The sequence below is a fragment of the Lipophrys pholis genome, assembly GCF_963383615.2.
Source record: "Lipophrys pholis genome assembly, chromosome: 3".
Classification (NCBI taxonomy): domain Eukaryota; kingdom Metazoa; phylum Chordata; class Actinopteri; order Blenniiformes; family Blenniidae; genus Lipophrys; species Lipophrys pholis.
This window is the reverse complement of record NC_137627.1, coordinates 21,321,198-21,340,749: the sequence shown is the minus strand read 5'-3', so window position 1 is coordinate 21,340,749 and position 19,552 is coordinate 21,321,198. Positions and strand designations below refer to the sequence as shown.

General features: G+C 42.3%; 1 protein-coding gene across 1 annotated transcript in view; it reads left to right on the top strand.

Moving 5' to 3' along the window:
- Positions 1–341: 341 nt before the first annotated feature.
- b3glcta (beta 3-glucosyltransferase a) overlaps positions 342–19,552 on the top strand; it is a 101,445-nt gene continuing 82,234 nt past the window's right edge. Inside the window, exons 1-2 of the mRNA XM_080459361.1 lie at positions 342–576; positions 10,891–10,934. Of these exons, the coding sequence (XP_080315487.1) occupies positions 351–576; positions 10,891–10,934 (270 nt within the window). The 5' untranslated portion in view covers positions 342–350. The remainder of the gene's footprint in view (positions 577–10,890; positions 10,935–19,552) is intronic.

Here is a 19,552-nt window from a genome sequence, read left to right as displayed (position 1 = left end):
GCTTCCTGTGGTTGTTGTTTTTTTTTTGGTCTCCTTGTGTTTTTTTTATTTCCTGACACACACAAAAAAAGTCAAAAGTATAAAGTACTTTTCCCAGAAACTACTGAAAATATTAGTTGAACGGCATTAAATTGCATCGCAGTGAGCGGGCTGCGTTGGCTCAAACTGAGCTGTATGTTCTGAACTCGAATAAGTTTGGCAGCCCTGGTTTGTTATGTATTTTCCTCCTGTGCGGTGACGAGAGGTGGGAGTTTGACAGCAGGAGTGTTTCAGCTGCGCTGTGAGGGAATGAATTCATCCGGCCAGCAGAGCGCGTCCCTGCGCCTCACAACAACACCCAGAGCCGGGGGATGCCTCCCTCCACACGCACCACTCCACACTCCCCGTTTCCCGTGAACTGCGAGGAGGAAAAGCCCCGTTGTTGTTTTTTCTTGAGTGGAACAGTGACAGAAAGCCCATGCACTGTGCGCACTGTCCGCCGCCCGCACCGCACGCAGGACTCCCGCAGGATGCTCTCCAACAGCCCGCACGTCTGGTACAAAGTGGCAGGCTGTTTGGTTTTCTTCTCCTTCTCCGGTGAGTACTCACTTTACTTTCTCGATCCTCACGTCGGGAAACAGCTGTGAGGGGAGAAAGGGGGGCGTCTGGCCGACAACAGTGGACAGTTTGTCTTGTTTCTGGACAGGTGATGTGACGCGTGTGCTTTTTGGAGCGATCGGTGTCGTTTTGGATTGTTGTTCCTTTTTCTTTTTTTTTACGCGCCGAATCCGGCGGTTTTGCAGCGACGGTCGCTGCGTTTTTTCACAAGTGTTTTGGAAGAAGTGCGGAGCCATGATCCGCCACAACTTCCCGAGGAGTTGAAAAGGCGATTTTCACTCTGCCATGTGGCTTCATGCACTTTTAGTTGAGATCACTGGGCTCGATCGCAGGGGAAACGTCTCATTACGCACAGTTGTGAAATGTCTTTTAAAAAATGTGCTCCTCCTCCTCTTCCTCTTCTCTCTTCCCCCCTTTCGCGATAAGCTGCGTCGCTTCCTCCCGGCAGGAGTGAAGCCCACCCCCCGGATCACTGCTCTCCAGACTGGAGCCTCTCAAAAGATTCAGCTTGGACTTTTCTCTCTTTCAGTCTCTGCAAATGTCGCTGCCAAAGTAGATGATGAGGTGCCTACTGCTGTTAATACCATGGTTTATTTATCTTTTTAGTCACTGTGAAGGTGGGGAAGAAAAATGGCAATGAAAGAGTTGCAATGATCTTGTATTACACATTCTTCGATTAAATAAAAGAAGGAAAAAAAAACATAATTTTAGTTCAATTTAAACAACTGGTGAAGTGTTACGATTTGATGCGAGCACACACACAGACAGATGTGTGCTGCAGCTGTAGGGAGAGTTGCACTGTGTGACCAATATTGCATTTGCCCAGTCGACCATGCGCAGGCCCACCTGTACAGACTTGAGAGGAATGGAGGGTCCGCTCGACTCCTGGAGACTGAAATCTGCCACAAAACAAGTCAAACACCTAACGATCGCTAAATGTGCTGTTGCAGCAGAAAAATGGACCCTCCGCCCACGACAGACACATAAAATGATAAAATACCATCATGTTCAAGCCTCCACAGATGCACAGGTTACAGGCCAACGGAGTATCTATGAATCTTAATGCTGCGAGAAATTACCTCTGGTCACACTGATTCATTATTAATTAGACTCCACACAGGATAATGAGTTTTTAACCTACACGTTGTCAGTCTTTTACTTTGCATCTCTGCCTTCTTTACACTCGACTGCACTCATGTCACACGAGCACGTCCCCGTTGAGTTAAAGACTTTTATCGTTTGCTGGATATGAACGAAAAGCTTTCCCAATATGAAGTTGATGATCAAAAAAAAAGTAGCTTGTATTTTGGTGCAATCCATATGCAATTAGTGGATGAAAATGTAAGATTCTGCAGCTTCAACAGAAACATGGAGTTTATGGATTTGTCAGAAATACAATACGTTGAGTGTGATGTGTGCAGACATGGTATCTGCCCCCCCACCCCCACCCCCCCCACCCCCTACCCCCCTGCAACAAGCAACACGGCTGTGTTTGTGTATTTGGCACCGAGTCAAGCACATTTAGTTGGGCTTGAGACTGACAAGGATACTTGTCTGCTCTCCAGTATGCAATATTCATGGAGCCTCCGTCGAAGCACAGCCGAGGTCTGGAGAGTGGCCAGTTTGGTGGCATTAGTGTGCCACCGCTGCTGTTTTTCAATGATGTCGCCTGTGAGGTTTCAGGCCACTGTCATTTCTGACGTGCAGTGGAGCAGCTTGCGATGTGGTCAAGGATGAAGTGCAGCACCTCACAAGTGTGAGGCGGGGGGGGGGGGGGGGGGGGGGGGGTAGTGCAATGATGGTCAAAGAGTACACGCTGTGCACAAGCTGCAGATGTGATTTTTAAAGCTGAAATTCCATGACCAAGCCGTATATGCTGTATTTTGTATGAATGTGATGAAACTAGAAAATGGTACATTCATAAGGCTTTGAGATTACCTTCAAACTCAGCCACTTGGAAAGTTTTAATAGCATTGGTTTTTTTTTTTTAATTTTTCAATAATGGTTGATATAAATTTAACTGAAATCCAACACAATAGCTCAAAGACTACAGTTCTTATGATTTCCACGCTCTCTCCTGAAAGCTCCCCCCCCGCGCAGCCCCCCACCCTGACGGCTCAATTCAGTGACAGTAAAAAGGATTTCAGAGATTGATGTGAGTGACGGTGGCGAGCGGAGCGCCGAGCCACAGAGAGCAGCTCTCAAACACTAGTCTTTGTTCTGACCACCTCGCCACCGTTTCAGATTTAGGGCAGTGACCAGGAGGGATGAGATTGCAGCCGCGTCGGGTTTTCTCTGCTGCCCGGAGTGTCTCATCGGTGGCCGACAGCGTGATCGGGTCAGGGATTCGAGGGAACTTCAGGGCTCCAGCTGCTGATGTGGCTCTTTTCACAATGAGGGCAAGCGAGCTGAGAGTGTTTAAAGGCATTGTGTAAAGATGCCCTGCAGGGCCGTCTCACACTTTTACATTCAGCATATTGAAGTCTGGAGAGATTACTGCCTCTGTCTGGTTCATATCAGGAGGAGCTGAAAGATGTGGTCGAGTCCTGTGTGTGCAACAAAGATCCATATTCTGCCCGTCCTGTTTGTTTGGATCATTGATTAAAAGACATATATAAACTCCTGTCACTATAAAGCTTAGTGGTATGAGCAGAGTGGCGAGGTGGAGCAGTGGTTAGTACTCTAGTAACTTTAAAATTGCTTGTGTGTGTGACATTGTTGTCTCTCTATGGCCCTGTCCCCACGACAACGCCGGTTCATGGAGCTGCAGTCTTTTTGGCCGATCATCCATTTTTTTTCTCAAAATTAATTCATTTATTTTTGGAATACTGGCTCCAGAGTGGAGAAATTTGAAAACGCCTTCTCGGTATTGATGTGTGGATGAACAAGACACACATTTGCTGAAAACGATGACTCCACACGTTTCATAGGGTGATATCTTAGATTTGTAGATTTATCAGTTTTTGCAGGCTCCGTGGCCTCTTTACAACGCCACCTATAGGCCTGTCATATGAACTACATCTTTTTGAGCCATTTTCACTGTGCGGTGTGGATGGGAAAGTTTTTAAGAACGACAGGGAGGACAAAAGATCATTTTGGCTTATGTGGACAGGACCTATGGTTGACCTGTCCACCCGCCTCCACTCAGCTCCAAAGCCCATAAAAGGCCGATTTAATGGTAATGCGACACATCGACGTCATCGCAACGCAAAGCCTCGGCATCAGTGCTACTTTTAAATCACTGCAGTTGTTTGCTGATTGCTACTGAAAATGGACCAAGTTAAAGAGCGTCTGATTGAAGAGGTCAGAAAGTCCAGCCACCGAGTTCCCCGGATCCAGTTTTTCCACACCAGTGACCTTCATGGACGATGGCGTCTTCAGACAGTCATTGAAGATGTTTGGATGACAGGAAGAAGGCGTTTCATGAAAACATCCCCTTGATACAATTTCAGTATGACTAATATTACAGATTTGCCTCTTGTTTACAATGAAAATTCAGATTTGAAGTGTAAAGAATTTCTCCACAAGTAAACTTGATTGAAAGCCAGAGCTGTCAAACCACAGAGCTCCTTCACTTCAGACTGAGTCCTGTTTCATCCCACAAAGCTCATGTTCATGTTTACTGTTGTTTTTCTCTCTGCTGTCTTTGAAGAGCTATTTTTGCACAGAATGACAGTTTTATAAATATATCTTGAACTGAATGTGCACATTTGATATGTTATGCAAAAACTGTTGGACATGATGCAGTTTTAATAATGTCACAGTTCATGTGATCTGTTCAATCCTAAATTAGAAAATTTGATCAAACTTTCAGTAAAAAGAACATTAGAGTTTGAAGATGAGTGCACCCATGTCCAGATGGGAAGCCCTGGACAAAGTTTGGGACCCTCTGATATATAACGACTTTCTGTCTTAATTCAAACACATTGTTCAGACATTTTCACTCATCATTGTGAGTGAAGCACAAAGATAATGATAAGCAAGTTCCATTAAGTGTCTCAGAAGGCCTCCGAGCAGCTGTCATTCCTTGACAAGTGACACTCGCTGCGAGGGTCTTTAACAGGAATGCAACTAGCAGGAATCAACAAACTGAATAGCTCTTTAGTTTTCACAACGACTTTAATTTCAGTAAACTATGAAAAATGTCCGACTCTGTCCCGACCAACAGGCCACAACAAAAAGACATTCAGATTAAAGTAACGTTTGATCCCAGATCCCGGAGAGCCACAGTGTTAAAATACCACCGCTCCAACAATCTGTATTGTATTCCTTTTTCTTTTCTTTTTTAACAGGCCTTTTTGATCTGTTCCAAGCTGTTTGAAACATCTCAAGTCTGACACATACTGTGCGATACAATATGGATTTTGAAATCCTGAGTCTGACAGTTTGACTCCACAATTTCATTCTCAACTGAAAGCGATGACAACTACAATGAATGTCAAAATGCAGAAATAATGATATCCTGTTGTCACATGTATGTCGCCTTTGCCTTTTTAAAATGAATAAACAAAGCCTTTTGAAGGATTTATCCAGTAGCATTGATGTGCACGGGGTGAATAATTTGGATCTTTAGCTTCTTTGGGACTCTAACATTTTGTTTTGCTGTTGCTTTGATTTTTTTAGTATTGGTTGTTTGTAGAGGAGTCCATGGCATAACTTGACAGATTTTAAACCAAGCCATGAGATGTTGTCATCATTGCTCTGTTTTCTTAAGTCTAGTCAAAGTCATTTATATAGCGCTCGGTCTTATGATGCTGTTCCTCGGTCTGAACCAAACTTAGATCAAAAGAGTGAAATTTACACTGAGGCCTCATTTATTCTGCAACATTTTTTTTTGCTGTATCACCACATCATTACCAATGCATTTTAGGTTATCGTGGTCATGCTCTACTACTAAGGATTCACGGACACCCAATAAAATGTTTAAAGGTGTTAATTAGGTGGCAGGATTTCTTCTGATGTGCACATTGACTTGGATGAATTGTGAGGATACAACACTTCTATCATGTGTTTTAGCCCTTAACAGCTATTTGGACTGGACTGTGTTCAAACTGCAATTAGACCACAACAAAGTACACGAGTACTGAGGCTTGCTTCCTGACTTGTTCTGCTGGTTTGGTGCACATTGGGAAGCAGACAGCAGCGTTCACACACTCACAAAAAAACTGCAGCAATCAAAGTTTGTTTTTTAACTGGACCAAGTGTGAAAACACCCTAAAACATGCAAGAATGACTGGACTCGAACTGGGAATATTTGCACTGTGAAATGAGAGTGCTCACCACTCCTCCACCGTGCAGCTTGTTTATGTTGTCATAAAACATACTGCATTATGTGACTCTTGATCAGACTTGCTGTGGAACACAAAGATAGTATTAGGATTTCTTTGGACTGTACACATGGCAGAGGCAGCCAATTAAACTGTGAGAATAACAAATGCATGGAGTTTCTGACAGGAACTTGTGTTGCAGTGTGCGTATCACTGGCGAATCGCAGAAGAAGCTAATTTGTGTGCATATTTTCCGACAGATTTCAGATCAAATATCCAATGACTAGTTAGTCTGCTTCACACTTAACTGTGACCTTTTTTGTTTGCTTTAGGAGTTCTGTTACTTTTTGACCCATCAGTCTAATTCAGAATCACACAAAACTTAAGCTGCTGCTAAATACAAGACTTCTGAGTCGAAATGTCCAAAAAGATCACATCTTTAAATGGGCACTATGAAAAATTAGTCAATATTGTACACTGGGTGACAATGCTGAGACACTTTAGTCTGTCGCCTTTGACTTTCTTTCAACATATTTTTTGGGGTGTTTTTACTTGGTATTACCAAGTAAATGCAGTGGGTAAATGGTTTCCCACTGTTAACTAGTCCTCCTGCTGCTTCTTTGACTCAACACACCATCTTGTGGATGAAACTTGTACTGCAGGACTAAAATGAGTTGTGGTTAGTTAGGAAGGGGTTTAGATTGGGTTGATATACCAGCGCAGCGTCACAGGTTTGTCTTTAAGCTGACATCAGGACTGTTGCGTTTGGCACATTCTGCCGATCATTTGAGGTTACATTAATTTTACACGAAATAAAAATGTCACATATTGCAGCGTTCACTGTATCTTCTGTGCCAAGAGATCATTTTAGCGCTAACTGGGTTTGGAGTCTCTCCTATATGCCTGCTGGTGATGTCTGAGCTGGAATAGAGGAGTTTAGATTTAATATGACATGATGTGCCAGATGAATCCTGTGCCTCCTGCATGCTTAACAGTAAGCAGAGCATTTGTCACAAGTACAAATCAAATGCATTATTACAACTGCACGTGCAGCACAAACTGTGGGCCATCTGTGCCAACCCTTTGAGGACATATTTTCATTATAATGGGTTTCCCTGTCTCTCTTGCCACCAAAGTATTGTAATTTCCCCTGAAAAAAAGTTATTGGCACCATTCACAGACTTTGAGACAACAGAAAACATGCTCATGATGGATTAAGTCATTTGTGGTCACTGGGGAGTCTCTGTAACAATCCTTCATCTATACGACTCTCAGCTCGTGTCTGGCTCAGGGTATACCAGGGTTTTAATGTGGGAGGACGAGTCCTTGCAGAGCTTCAACCACACTGTACTCTCATGCTGTAACGAAGGACGACCGCAGCAAAGCAAAATGAATAATCTTTCTGTTAAATTCAATCACTTATGTTTTGAATGTGAACAGGACACGAATACAGATGAGTTATTTTTGCACCACTTGTGTTGATCCTAGTTCAATACCCACTTGTCTTTTCACGTGTGATTTTAGGTTCCTAAATGTTTGGTTATCGTCGAGGGCCACTTTTAGTGCCACGTGGACGATGTTTTCGGGCAAATTTGAGCGGCGGTGAGCTGTGTGGTTTGTGGAGAGGCTGATAAGAGTTGAATCCAGGTTTAATGGCCCTCAGCTCGGTGATGTTTGCACACTGGTCTCAGAAGTGGCTTCTGGATGGCAGCGCTTATATAGATATATATACAGTATATACATCAGAATTGCGAAGCTAACACAATTTTCGATTCTATTGTGTTTGCTTGATGAAATAACTTTGTTTTGCCGCTGCGGTCGGGGCTCTTTCGGAGGCTCTCAGTCGTCTCATTTTTCTTTGAACACTCCACACAGACCTGCTGATTGTCAGAGCTCTTTTAAAGCTGACACCGACTGCTCATTTGCATTCGAGTTAATATACCGACACCTGCATATCTACCCTTGCTGTGGTGATGTAGTTTGGGTTTTTTTCAAAGCGCTTTCATGTGCGCGTTTGTGTCTTTCAACTCCCTCGGCCCCCATTAAATGCTTGATGAAGTCAGACTCTGTCAAACAAGTAAACACACTACTTAATTACTATGAATCCCAAAAAGATTTTCACATTATAAACACAGAGTTGATTAGAAGGAAGTACAGTATACCACCATTAAGAAGAAAGCAGGTGTCCTTTTACACCATCGTGCATCTTTGTTTTTGTGCCATACTTTGAATTCTGCTTACCAACCCCATTGCCTCCCATTGTCATGAGCACGGCGTTCCCCGGCTAATTGCGTCGAACGTCTGCTTTTATTACTACGACAATATAAAATGAGCGGCTTGTTGAAAAGCGTTCAGTGGAGCCATTCGCGGCTTTCATCGTGTAAAGTGATTTCCAGACTTTCTCAAATCAAAGCGCGCGAGCTCCCCTCGGTGTGGCTCAATTGGAAACATGGTCGGAAACAACAGACTTGATTATGCAGGCGGAGGAGGCGATGAGATGGAGGTGCTCCCATCAGCACTCCTGTTAGTGAGTTGCTCTCCCAATCTCCCCTCTCTGAGCGGCTCCGGCTCTGCCTCTCCAGGGCGAGCCATGAAAAGAAGGGAAGTTTGAGCAGATGCAGCAGAATGCATTGTGAACTTCAGCGTATTCCTGTAGGAGGCTTCGTTTCACGCCAAATGGTGCATTTTTAATACCAACAGAAACCACAATGATGTAGCTGCCGTCTGCTCCGGTAGAGATAAAGTTTAGATCTGATTCTTTTGACTAACTTCGTGCGATACAATAGTGGAAAAAAAGTTTTCCAATATGCCGTGTATTTGCGAAATATTCCATTAAGAATCACTCTTAGGTCTTCAAGTGCATTTTTTCTAGTACAGTCACAGCCAGAATACTAACAAATCCTAAAAAAGCCATTAAAAACTTAAAATGGAGTAGTTCCATAATGATACACAATAAATTTTGAGTATTGGGTCTGTTTTTTTTTTTTGGTTGTGCTTTTTATTGAGACTCATTTCTCGTGCTTCGTGTCTATAAAAAGCCGGCACATGTGAAAGTTCTTCAGAGACGAAAATGGCTAAAATAAGGAACCTCACGCAGGAGACAGCCTGAAGATATAGATCCTCAGCCAGGAAGTGCAGACGCAGTGCTTCAGCTGCTGGATTCGCTCGGCAGAAATACAGACGAACCAACAGCTTGGAAGACAAACGAAGTTCTGGGCGTCCACGTGTTTCTTCAACAAGAAATGTCTTCATCCGGATCCGTATGTGATGAAAACCAACGAATGACGTCACAGGAGCTTCAGTCATCAAACCTAACTGGAGTCCAGTGTTCAGTCCGCGCTGTACGTGGCCGATTTTGGGATCAAGGCTTTTAAGCCTCACAAGGCTGTCAAAAAGTTGCTTGGCCCGAGCACACAAGAACTGGACAGCCAAGTCAGATGAGTCCATTGTCCAGCTTTATCTTCCTCCTGCTATGTGAAGAAGGCCAGGTGAAGCCTGACCTCCAGCATGTTCAGTACCTCCTGGTTACCGGGTTACCATTGATCGTGACCTGACTTTTGTTTTTTAAACCAGTTTATTTTCAAAAGCGTCTAACCAGCACAAGAACGGTGATTCTTTTCATTGCCTCGCTGCTTAATTTTCCTCAGCCTGACTGTTATTACTGTACTTTATTTAGCGTCAAGAAATTTGACAATTCATTCAATAATTAATTTTATATAAAAACCCTCTTGTTTTTGACAATGTCTATTGAAATAGTGTTTTTTTTTTACACGAGCTGTCAGCTTCTCTTTGCTATAGAAACATGGTTACAGGTTGTTTTTTTTATACTATTATTTCCAAGGACCTTTTTTTGACTTAACAGCTCGTCAGTGGCTCCTTTGTGCTTTATCTAATTTTTTACTCATTACAAAAGCACTTTATGCTGTGAACAGTGTCGCCTTTCTGTATTAAAGAAACTGTGTTCTTCAAATATCAACCCTTCTCTTTGTAGGAATGTAAAAGCCTTGGATGTAATCACCGCCATCATATGGTGACTCTGCTCTAAACAAATTGGCAAAAAAGAAAAGAAAAAAAAAACTTCAGTTTATTTGGCAAGTTTGAGCTTTTTGACAACTGGCACGTGTTTGTTCGTTTTTTTTTTTTTGCGTGCTTCCACGACTGAAATAATTAGGTTCATTGCTTTGCTCATTTGTTCTGAACTGGTGGCTGTATTCCAGGCTTTGTGCTCAGAAGTGTTTTGAAGTTAACTCGGCTGCTTGAATAATTCAAGTCGTGGGTCCCTCTTGCGATGGATGGCATTAATATCGGGCCAAATTAGTGCCGACTGGGTCATAAAAGCAAAGTCGTAGCGATTGTATCAATTTTATGAAATATGTACATTTATATGGGACTTTTATGTTTGCATCCGCCTCATGCTGGACAGCGGGAGGTTGAGGAAGGCTTGTTCCTCCAGCGCCTATCTGATTTGCTTCAGGTCTTAATCTGCACCCCTGTTGCCCCCTGATCGCTGCGGCAGCGAGTCAGGAGAGGAAATCGCACTGTTTCCCTGTTAAATCACCTAATTAAAGTCAGATTTGAAGCTGAGTGATGTCGCGGCGAAGGCAGCCTGATTTAATATAAACTGCAGTATTAATTCCTTCTCTGCGACGCCGCTGTTTTTGATGTATTGATTTGAAATCCTGGGAATCTTTCAGCGAAGATTTTCTTGTCTCTGAATCGATGGCGGTGTAATTGGATAGAAGCTCTCTGGGCTCTAATTACAAACCCAGATGGATGAACCATGCCCTGTGCTCTCCGAGGTCCAACAGCAACTCAAAATGAAAGTGAAACCCAGAATATATTTCCAGTAGAGAAATCTCTCCCATGAAATCATACAAAACGGACTATTTTCTTTCTAAATTGCCGCCTGCAGACAGAATATTGTTGAGCCTTCCCACCAGAAAATAACGTATGTCTCACTTAAAATGAATATATTGCGGCTTTATAATAATCTGAAATCAGATAATCTCTCTATTCTTTTCCCCAGATTACATCGATGTTGCTGCTGGCAGCTCAGGAAAAAGCTCACAGGTAAGAAAAACTGTTGACCCTCATTCCTCATTTCCTGTGTGAAAATGAGCCTTGAGTCTTAACTCCTCCTCGTCGTTTTAACCTTTTCTTCCCCGGTCCTCCCACTTCCATTAGAGCCTTTTTTTTCTTTCTTTGATGTATTGATTATTGGCCTCCAGATCAGAAGTTTGATCTCTGCAACGCGAGCGTATTCCCTCTTTGCCCAAGCTCAAGATGATTTCCCTGCTCCAGCATTCTCTGTAGTCTGCAGTTGCTGCCCGATAAATTATAAATGTGTTCGGTTGCTCCACTTCTTATTGGTGGGAGAGGGTGTTGACAGTGAGCCTCCTGGCAGAGGTGCTTAGCATCACAAAAAAGGGAAATTACTCACACGCTTCTCACAGATTCCGATTACTTCTTTCCCTTCTGCGAAAGACTCAACCCTTCGCTCTGTCACCTTTTAATATTCCTTTTAATATTCTTCATGTTGTTTTGCTGCCGGTGTCGCGGGGAGCACTCTTTCCTCGCATGAGATTACCCACAGTTGAGTCCACATTTCTGGCCTTTCTTTGGGGAGTTTGCGCTTCCTGTCCTTTTTCAGTGTGCTCCCTCGTCCCTCCACAATCCCAAGTGGTGTCCTCTAGGGACGCAAAAACACTAAGAAATTCAAACATCGGCATCAACTACTCCGATGCTCGTCTGCATTGAGTAGTGCATTTAAGTACGACTGCCAAACTCTCATGGCAGCTCCGTCACATACTTTCTCTTTTATTACTGAAACAGCATGGTGGCCACAGAAAACACTTGATTTTGTCCCAGATTGGTCTGTTTGAGTTTGGTAAACAATAAAATCTAGAATCAAATGGATAATGCAATTATAGAGTTTTTTTTTTGTTTTTTTTTACATTTTTATTTAAATGTGGCTGCGGTGTTTTGTTTTTGTCAAAGTATGTAGTTTGTTTTTGTGGGCATATCTTCATTGGCCTTTATTGTGTTGACAATCAATACCTGGCAAAAATGTCTGTACGTGGTGCACAAACAGAAAAGAAATGTGCAAAATGTATAGTTTTTTTTTTTCTTAACAAGGCATTGTCGTCTAGGTGCTAATTTACTGAAACCAAGGGTAAAGCTCTATGCCTGTGTTTATGGAGAACAGATCACTTATGTTTCAGGGTTACAGTACTAATCACAATCACCAGGACAAACATCAGCAGACTTTGAAACTTCTTTCAAAATTAAGACTAAGTCCAGTTGACCTGATTCAGTTGCTTTGAGATGCTTCCCATCGGAACAAATAGACGACTGAAACTGTAGATCATGAAAACCATGCAGCAGACTGCGTCAATCAACAGATATAGAGATAAAACAGATGTTCGCATTGAGCACAGTAGTTTAATTATGGTTTCACACCTTGTTGTTGCAGGCCTGGATGGGTATTTTAGTTTCCAACAATTGTTTTTATTCATTTTTACATTTTCAACAAAGTTATGAACAATAGAACAATCTGATCAATATATGAACATAAACAACGTCTCAGAGGAAAATAATATAAATAATCAGAGATACCAGCCTCAGTCATCCTCTTCATCCCTCCACAAAGTTCACAAATGATCTCTCGATATTCTCAAAGACGTCTTTCTTCCCTCTCGGTATGAATGTAATTCGTTCCAGAGGTAAAGCCGCCATCATTTGTTTTATCCAATGACCACTGCTCCCTTCCATAGCCTCTTTCCATTTTAGTTTGCTTGTAACAAACCCATGTCCATAAACAACTCTTCACACTTTGTCTAGCCTACATTTTTAGGGTATAATCCCTAAAGGAGTAAGCCAGGATCCAGTGCTCCTCTTTAAATAACATTTTTTTTATAGTTTGTCTCACTGCAACCGTAAAGGTCCCAATATTCCTACATTCCCACATACACAGTCCTGGTCGTTGACGCTTCTAGTTTCCATGACGAAAAGAGGAATGTCATGCTTCAGTTGGTACGACAGGAGTTTCATTTCGTGCTTTGTACCGCTCATAGTGACTTTAGTCAATTTGTGTGAGGCGTTTAACACATCATATATGTCACCGCTTTGCTGCATATGTTTCTCAAATGATTAGAAATATATCTGTGAGGCATTGGCTCTTGGTTTAAGATCAGGTTTGGCTGGAGTTGTTGGCGGTTTTCTTCAGCGAGGTTGGTCGCATGCAATATTCTCAAAGAACAGCCCATGATATAGACTGTAGCTCTAAACTCCACCGAAAAGAAATGGAGGAGTGGAAAGACATTTTGTATTTTATGTCCATGCTCATCTGCAGGGGAATAATTGGCAAGCCGTTGTAAAAAAAAAAAAAAAAAAAAGAACAAAACGTCTTGAAGCATTCATGTTTTAGTAGCTTGTATTCATGAGACGCATAAAAAGAAGACGACCTCTAGAATTAAACAAAAAAGTGAGTCGGTTCTCAGATGAAAATAGTCACGCTACGTTATCAGTGCACCTGTACAAAAGGATTCTCTGTCAAAGCACAGTCTCCGCTTTTTATAAAAGCTCCATTAGGGACAGCTGCCTGTCAGAGTGATAAAACAAAGATTCAAATTACATCCATCCGGGAGAAGAAACCCATTAAGGGAATGAAAAGAGCTCAATTTTCCCAACAATGGAAACCACCAGAAAAGACATGTCTAATGCGCTGGAAAAAAAAAAGAAAAAAAAAAAAGGCATAAAAGCAAAGGCATAGAATCTGAACATATATAACGGCAATTTAATGTCTGCAAAAAGCATAAAAAAAAATTGTAAAAAATCTGTGCATGTAGTTCAGTCTTTTCCTCCTTCGTTGACCCGCACGTGGCTGCCGGTGGGTTGAGGAGCCGAGACGGGGCGAGTGTTGCCTCTTTCCCCACCCATCACCCGTTTCTGAACACAATCGCAGATCCTCCCAACGGCATTTTGAATGTTCTCCAAAATCGGCCCAATTTTGACAGATTGCCCAGACACCGAGAGCCACTTTACTCCATTGTGAGTTTTTAGTAACATTTGCTGTGTGATATTCTGTATATAGCCCGAGCCCATCTGCAGAAGTGTGAAATGGGTTGTTGCCCCCCCCCCCCTCCTTAAGCTCTCCCGAGCTGAAGAAGAACATTAACAAATTAGAGAGGAATGCAAATTTTTAGGTCATGGACATGCTCCAGTTTAGTTTGTGGAAAGTCATGATATTTACATCGGGGGCCAGGCGGCAGGCTTGGCAGACATTTACATGCGCAGCATTTTGCAACACATGCTGATAAATTAGTGGACTCCAAGTGAATAAAATTGATTTATTATTTCACACCTAGAAATTTCTTTTTTCATTTGAACACGACTATTAATTACTGCTCATTTCACAGAGGGTTACAAACTTCCTGCCAAGTTTTATGGGAACTTATTCCACATTTGTTAGAAAAATACACAAGCGAATTTCTGACGGCTTTAAAATGAGATGGAAACTTTGTGTGGCGGACTGGTGAAGAAAGAGTTAGTAGAGTTGAGTAGAGTTAGTAGATTGTGTTCAGATCGCCGAGCTCCTTCTCTAATACCGTTTGCACACAGCAAAATTCATAGCAGTCAGCGGATATTTAAAAGAAAAATAATCTCCATTGAACACAATTGTTTGCCATTATTGCTCACTTCCCTCCTTTAGGGATTCGCTGCAACTTTATGTCTGCAAACATCATGAGTTTGAAGATGACGCAGAAAAAAAAAATTTACTAGATTGTTTTTGGAAAACAACCTTTTTTCTTTTATCAAGGAAGCCGTCCAGGACCTGTCCTCGCTTTACAGAAAAAAATAGATACATGATTCATCTCTTCTTTTTTATTATAGTTTTTTTTTTTTTTTTTTTTTCGATCAGAAGTTTTCTTATCCTTGTTAAAAGAACCAAACAAACACATGTTAGACACAATCTAGCTGCCCTTGAATTGAAATAAGACATTTCTATTTGCTTTTTGTATCAGCAGTAGCTGGATTTCAGCTGCTTAAAGGATTTTGGACAACGTGTCCATCTTTCTTGTTTTTGTTGTTGTTATTATTTAGAGAATACTTCAAATACGTGTATGTGCAAATTGAAATATGATAACTAAACAGGAACCATTTATTTATCAATTTGTCCACTAATAATTTTAGTATTCTGCCACTTAAAGAAACTATGAGTCGCAGTCCTGGTTGGTGGTTAATCCCAAAGTTAAACAGAGTCTTAGTTGATATTTCAAGGACGTCCAGCTGTTGAGTCTAACTGACCTTGGAAAGAAGCTTCAGCAGGTTTCACGCACTGTTTACGAATAGAATACACATCGATTGTTTTGTGGTTTATATTATTTCCATGTAACTTATTTATTCATCCCTGCACACTTGGTTATTTTTTTTAAAGGTGTTTGTGACAAACTCTGCTCATACTCATCTGGATGAAGCATTCCATGGATGAATGATTGAAAAGCTGTGATTTGGCCGGAAAAAAAAAGTGATTGATCAAAGATCAGTCTCGTGCATCACTTTGTTGTTATGCTCAAGCTCTCAAATTCAGCAGGGATTTAAACCTGCGTTTCATAGATGTTTTACATTGAAGAGACTTAATCCGCCAGTATTTTCTCTTAAAACCTCTGTGAGCTCACAGCCGTCTTCACATGATTTCCAGAGCCAGTAAGCTGCAGAGCAGACCTGCTCCTGCACACGAGAGCGTCCTCCAAGTAACTTCAAACAGCTGCACTCGTCCCATCGTGCTTAAGATCTGGCTAAATCTGCAGAGGCCCCTGTAGTGTGTGATTACGGGCAACACTGATCTCGGAATGCAAAGCAGCAACCGCCAAATGCTATCAGGTTTGCTGTTGGTTTGCCCGGCGCTCGCCTTCAGTGCAGGGGAAGATTTGTTCAATTACATGGTCCGCTTTGATCAATGCTGTTACACACGACACCGCAACAAGAAGCTTTATGATATGGAAAGCAGGGAGCGTGGTTGCAGCTGCACGCGGCACAGTGTCACTTTCAGCGCTCGTCTCCCAGCGCAGACCGTGGCTCGCATATGGAACGCAGATCCCACCTCGCCCGACTCTTTTGAAGACGGCCCGAAGCCTCCGACGACCGGCATCAATGTGAACTCAGAATGACTCGTGGGAAATTGGCAAAGGAAAGCACAGGTAGTAAAATAATGTGTCGCTTCAGGGCTTCATAAACAAGCTCAACAACAAGTGTTCTACAAATTTGCTTGTGTAAGCAGGAGGCCTGGATGCAACGAGGGTGGATGCAGGAGAGCGACATACAATGGGGAGGAACTCTGACCGATCAATCCTCTCCCTCTGCCCCTGACTTGACTCCTTCTGAGCCTTTGTGAAGACATTTTTGAAAAGAAATTTCAGCTTCTACTTTGAAAAGGTCAACTTCACCTTCTGGTGGTTCACCAGATCTGAGCTGAAAGCAACAAGTCATGTGACACACACACACACACACACACACACACACACACACACACACACACACACACACACACACACACACACACACACACACACACACACACACACACACACACACACACACACACACACACACACACACACACACACACACACACACACACACGGCCACTACAGCAGAAGTAATCAAAAGTGCTCAACGCGGTGACTCACTCAGCTGCTTCATGTGTTTCCAAGGACCTAATGGTAGATTCACAAACGTACGCAATCCAGACATTTTCAAAAGTTCATCTGTAGTCCGAGGTGGGGTGCAGTCTACAGGCAGGACTTACACTTTTCTATCCCTTTCAGCTTTTTCATGCTCACAGAACAGACGTCCGTTCACCACTCTTCATAATAGGCTCACATGGTTAATAAGCAGGTTCTTTTCCAGTCCCGTTGTTGGTGGTAAGGTGGAAAGGTCGAATCAGCATCCCCGACATTCACTGGTCGCACTGCAAGTGGGGAATTACTTCTTTGGAGGTTATGATAAACAAATAAGATCAATGTGACTGCTGTCAGAGTGAAGTCCATTGAAAAGGCATGCCGGGCAGCTTGAAAGATGTGAATTTGGCTAAATCTAACACATGGGCTTTACAAGCTGGGCTCACATAGCAACTTAAAAAAAAAAAAAAGTCTTTCATTTGCTAGTTTATAGACTCTGTTAAGGGAAAAACTTTATCAGAAGTATTTTCAATCAGCTGCTTCCAGGTCTGCTTCCACAAATAGACCAAAGCCACAGTGCTGACAAACCAGCGTTTATTTGACTCGGTCCAAAGCAATCCAGCGTGAATGCACCCTGACGTGCAGACGACAGTAGTTCCTCTCTCACCTCAAGTAGCTCTGCCATCCTTCAATTTGTTAATAAAGTATGTTTCAGTTAATCTCCATGCTAATGTATATTGAGTGTCTTGGCACGTGACATTTTTCTTCTGGTAGAAATTTGCAGTCCAATGATTGTGCCTGCTTTCCAGAAAACGACCACCGTTAACACAGAGACTTTGTTCATGCAGATAAACAGTGTGATTGCTTCACTGACGGAGGGCAGACCAGACGCCTAACCAGAGTCTAAAACACCTAGGGTGATCTAAATGGAAATCAATCAGCTGCGACGAGTTTGGTGCCTGTTGTGATCGTATCTGTCTGACAGAGATCAAAAACACAAGATTGAGTCTCGCCTACATTTGTTTCAGGTCACCTGCTTCATCGGTTAGTGATCGGTTATCTGAGAGAACATTTTATTCAAAGGCCTCAAATAAGAGGCATTTGTCACAACTATTTCTTGATGAATGTACTTAAAGGGGCTTGATTTTGAGCTCGTTGTCAATTTGTAGTAGTTGTTTGAGTCGTGTTTCTGAATTCTGCTGTTTGCTTTTCTTCAGTTGTTTATGCCCTCGTGCACTAAATGCTTGTTAATTATTGACAGTCACTCTTACTGTTTGGAGACTTTATGTCTTTGTCTACAATAGCAGAAGAATTGAATTTCACTATCTGCAGCTGGTGTGGGAAAACACTTTGTCCTTGCATCTTAGTGTCGTTTGCACGTTGTTTGTTCTCTGCAATGTCATTGAATGTTCTTTGTTTGGCTTTAGCTGAACTGGATAGTGATTTCCCTTCATGCTGCATAAGGTTGGAAACAGGACTGCATGATATTTTACAAATGTATTGCAGCATTGGCAATAAAGATACTGAGAAAGACTGACGAAGCTCAGAAAAACTATGCTCCCATGCATTGTGCATTCATGGCCTGCGTCTCAATATATTTGGGGAAATCAGATCGAGCCTTACCGCCCTATAGTGTGTTTACGATGGATTGTATTTCTCTTCATTTCAAAGTTACATTACACCTGGTGGGAAGAGGAGAGAAGTCAGAAGCACCAGACACAAAAATCAAGAAAAAAAAAAAATCATTAAAAACAACAAATCCGGCACCGCTTCTGAAAACTGCGCATACATATGTGATGGGGGAAAAAACAGGAACAAACAAAAGTAAAATTGGGTTCCAGATGAGAGAGAGAGCACTATTATTTGGAAATACAAAAGAAATGGGCATCATATACGCAACTGTTTGTTTGTAGAAAGTCATAAAGCTGCCTCGACAGTTGATTTGGTCCGTCCTCATGTGAAAATACTAAAACAAAACAACAACATATATATAGAAGTATTATAGCAGTTAGGAAACCTTAGAATCCATCATATTTGCCAGAATAACCTGATATCCAGAGTGCCTCTGCTCCTCAAAGGCTTCAGATCGCCATCTCTGTGAGCTGCATTGAGCCTCGAGTACAGCTGTTGACATAGTGACCAAACTTGAATGGAAAGCACCCTCTCCTGCAACACGCTCAAGTATACATTTTCACAGTTGTTTGCACTTTGTTACGCTCCCTTTCAAACGTGCCGGCGCAGCCTAAACGGCTGTCGCTGCGCGCAAAAAAGCGCATTTCTCCTCTGTCTCCCCGTCTCTCCTAACCTTGGGCAGTTGTTTTAAGAAATTCAAACTCGGGAGGAGGATGTGCGAGTCGGCTGTCTGAATCATTGCTTTAACTCCTCTGCTGTGACCTCGGCTCCACAGAAGAGGTGAAGACTTCTTTTTTGTTTTTTACCCTCAGATATCAAGCCTGTCAAGGCAACATTCACCTGAACATCTCACAGTAAACCTTGTGTTACAAGTTTACTGTAGGCTCATCTGCATACATTAACCTTGAACAGCCGTGCCACTTCAAAACACCTACGTTGTTCGCTGGCCTTCACTGTTTGTGGACTAAATCAATTTGTTGTCGTCTTGAGTTATCTCGTGAATTCTTTTATGTTATGAAATTAAAAGTAAGAAAAACAGGTATTTTCCGAACCACTCAGAAATGCTTCTTTCCATACTAATTGGCTCGATCGGTGTGTCAGCGTGTGATTGGCAGCTGCCGCCAGACGGACGCAATAAGGAAAGAGAAAGTACCACAAACGGACGCTGTCACGAACAGAGAGGAGTGAGCCAGCATTCCAGTGGGATCCACCGACTGCTCACTTTTTCATGCGTTTACATGAAGGTAACGATTTGTGGGGATTCGCTTGTTCTTGGCTGACGCAGACCTGATGCAACTAAATACAATCAAAACATTTGGATTTAAAATTATATTTTCCTCCAAAACATTTTTTTTTTTTTGGAGTGTATTCCTCTAT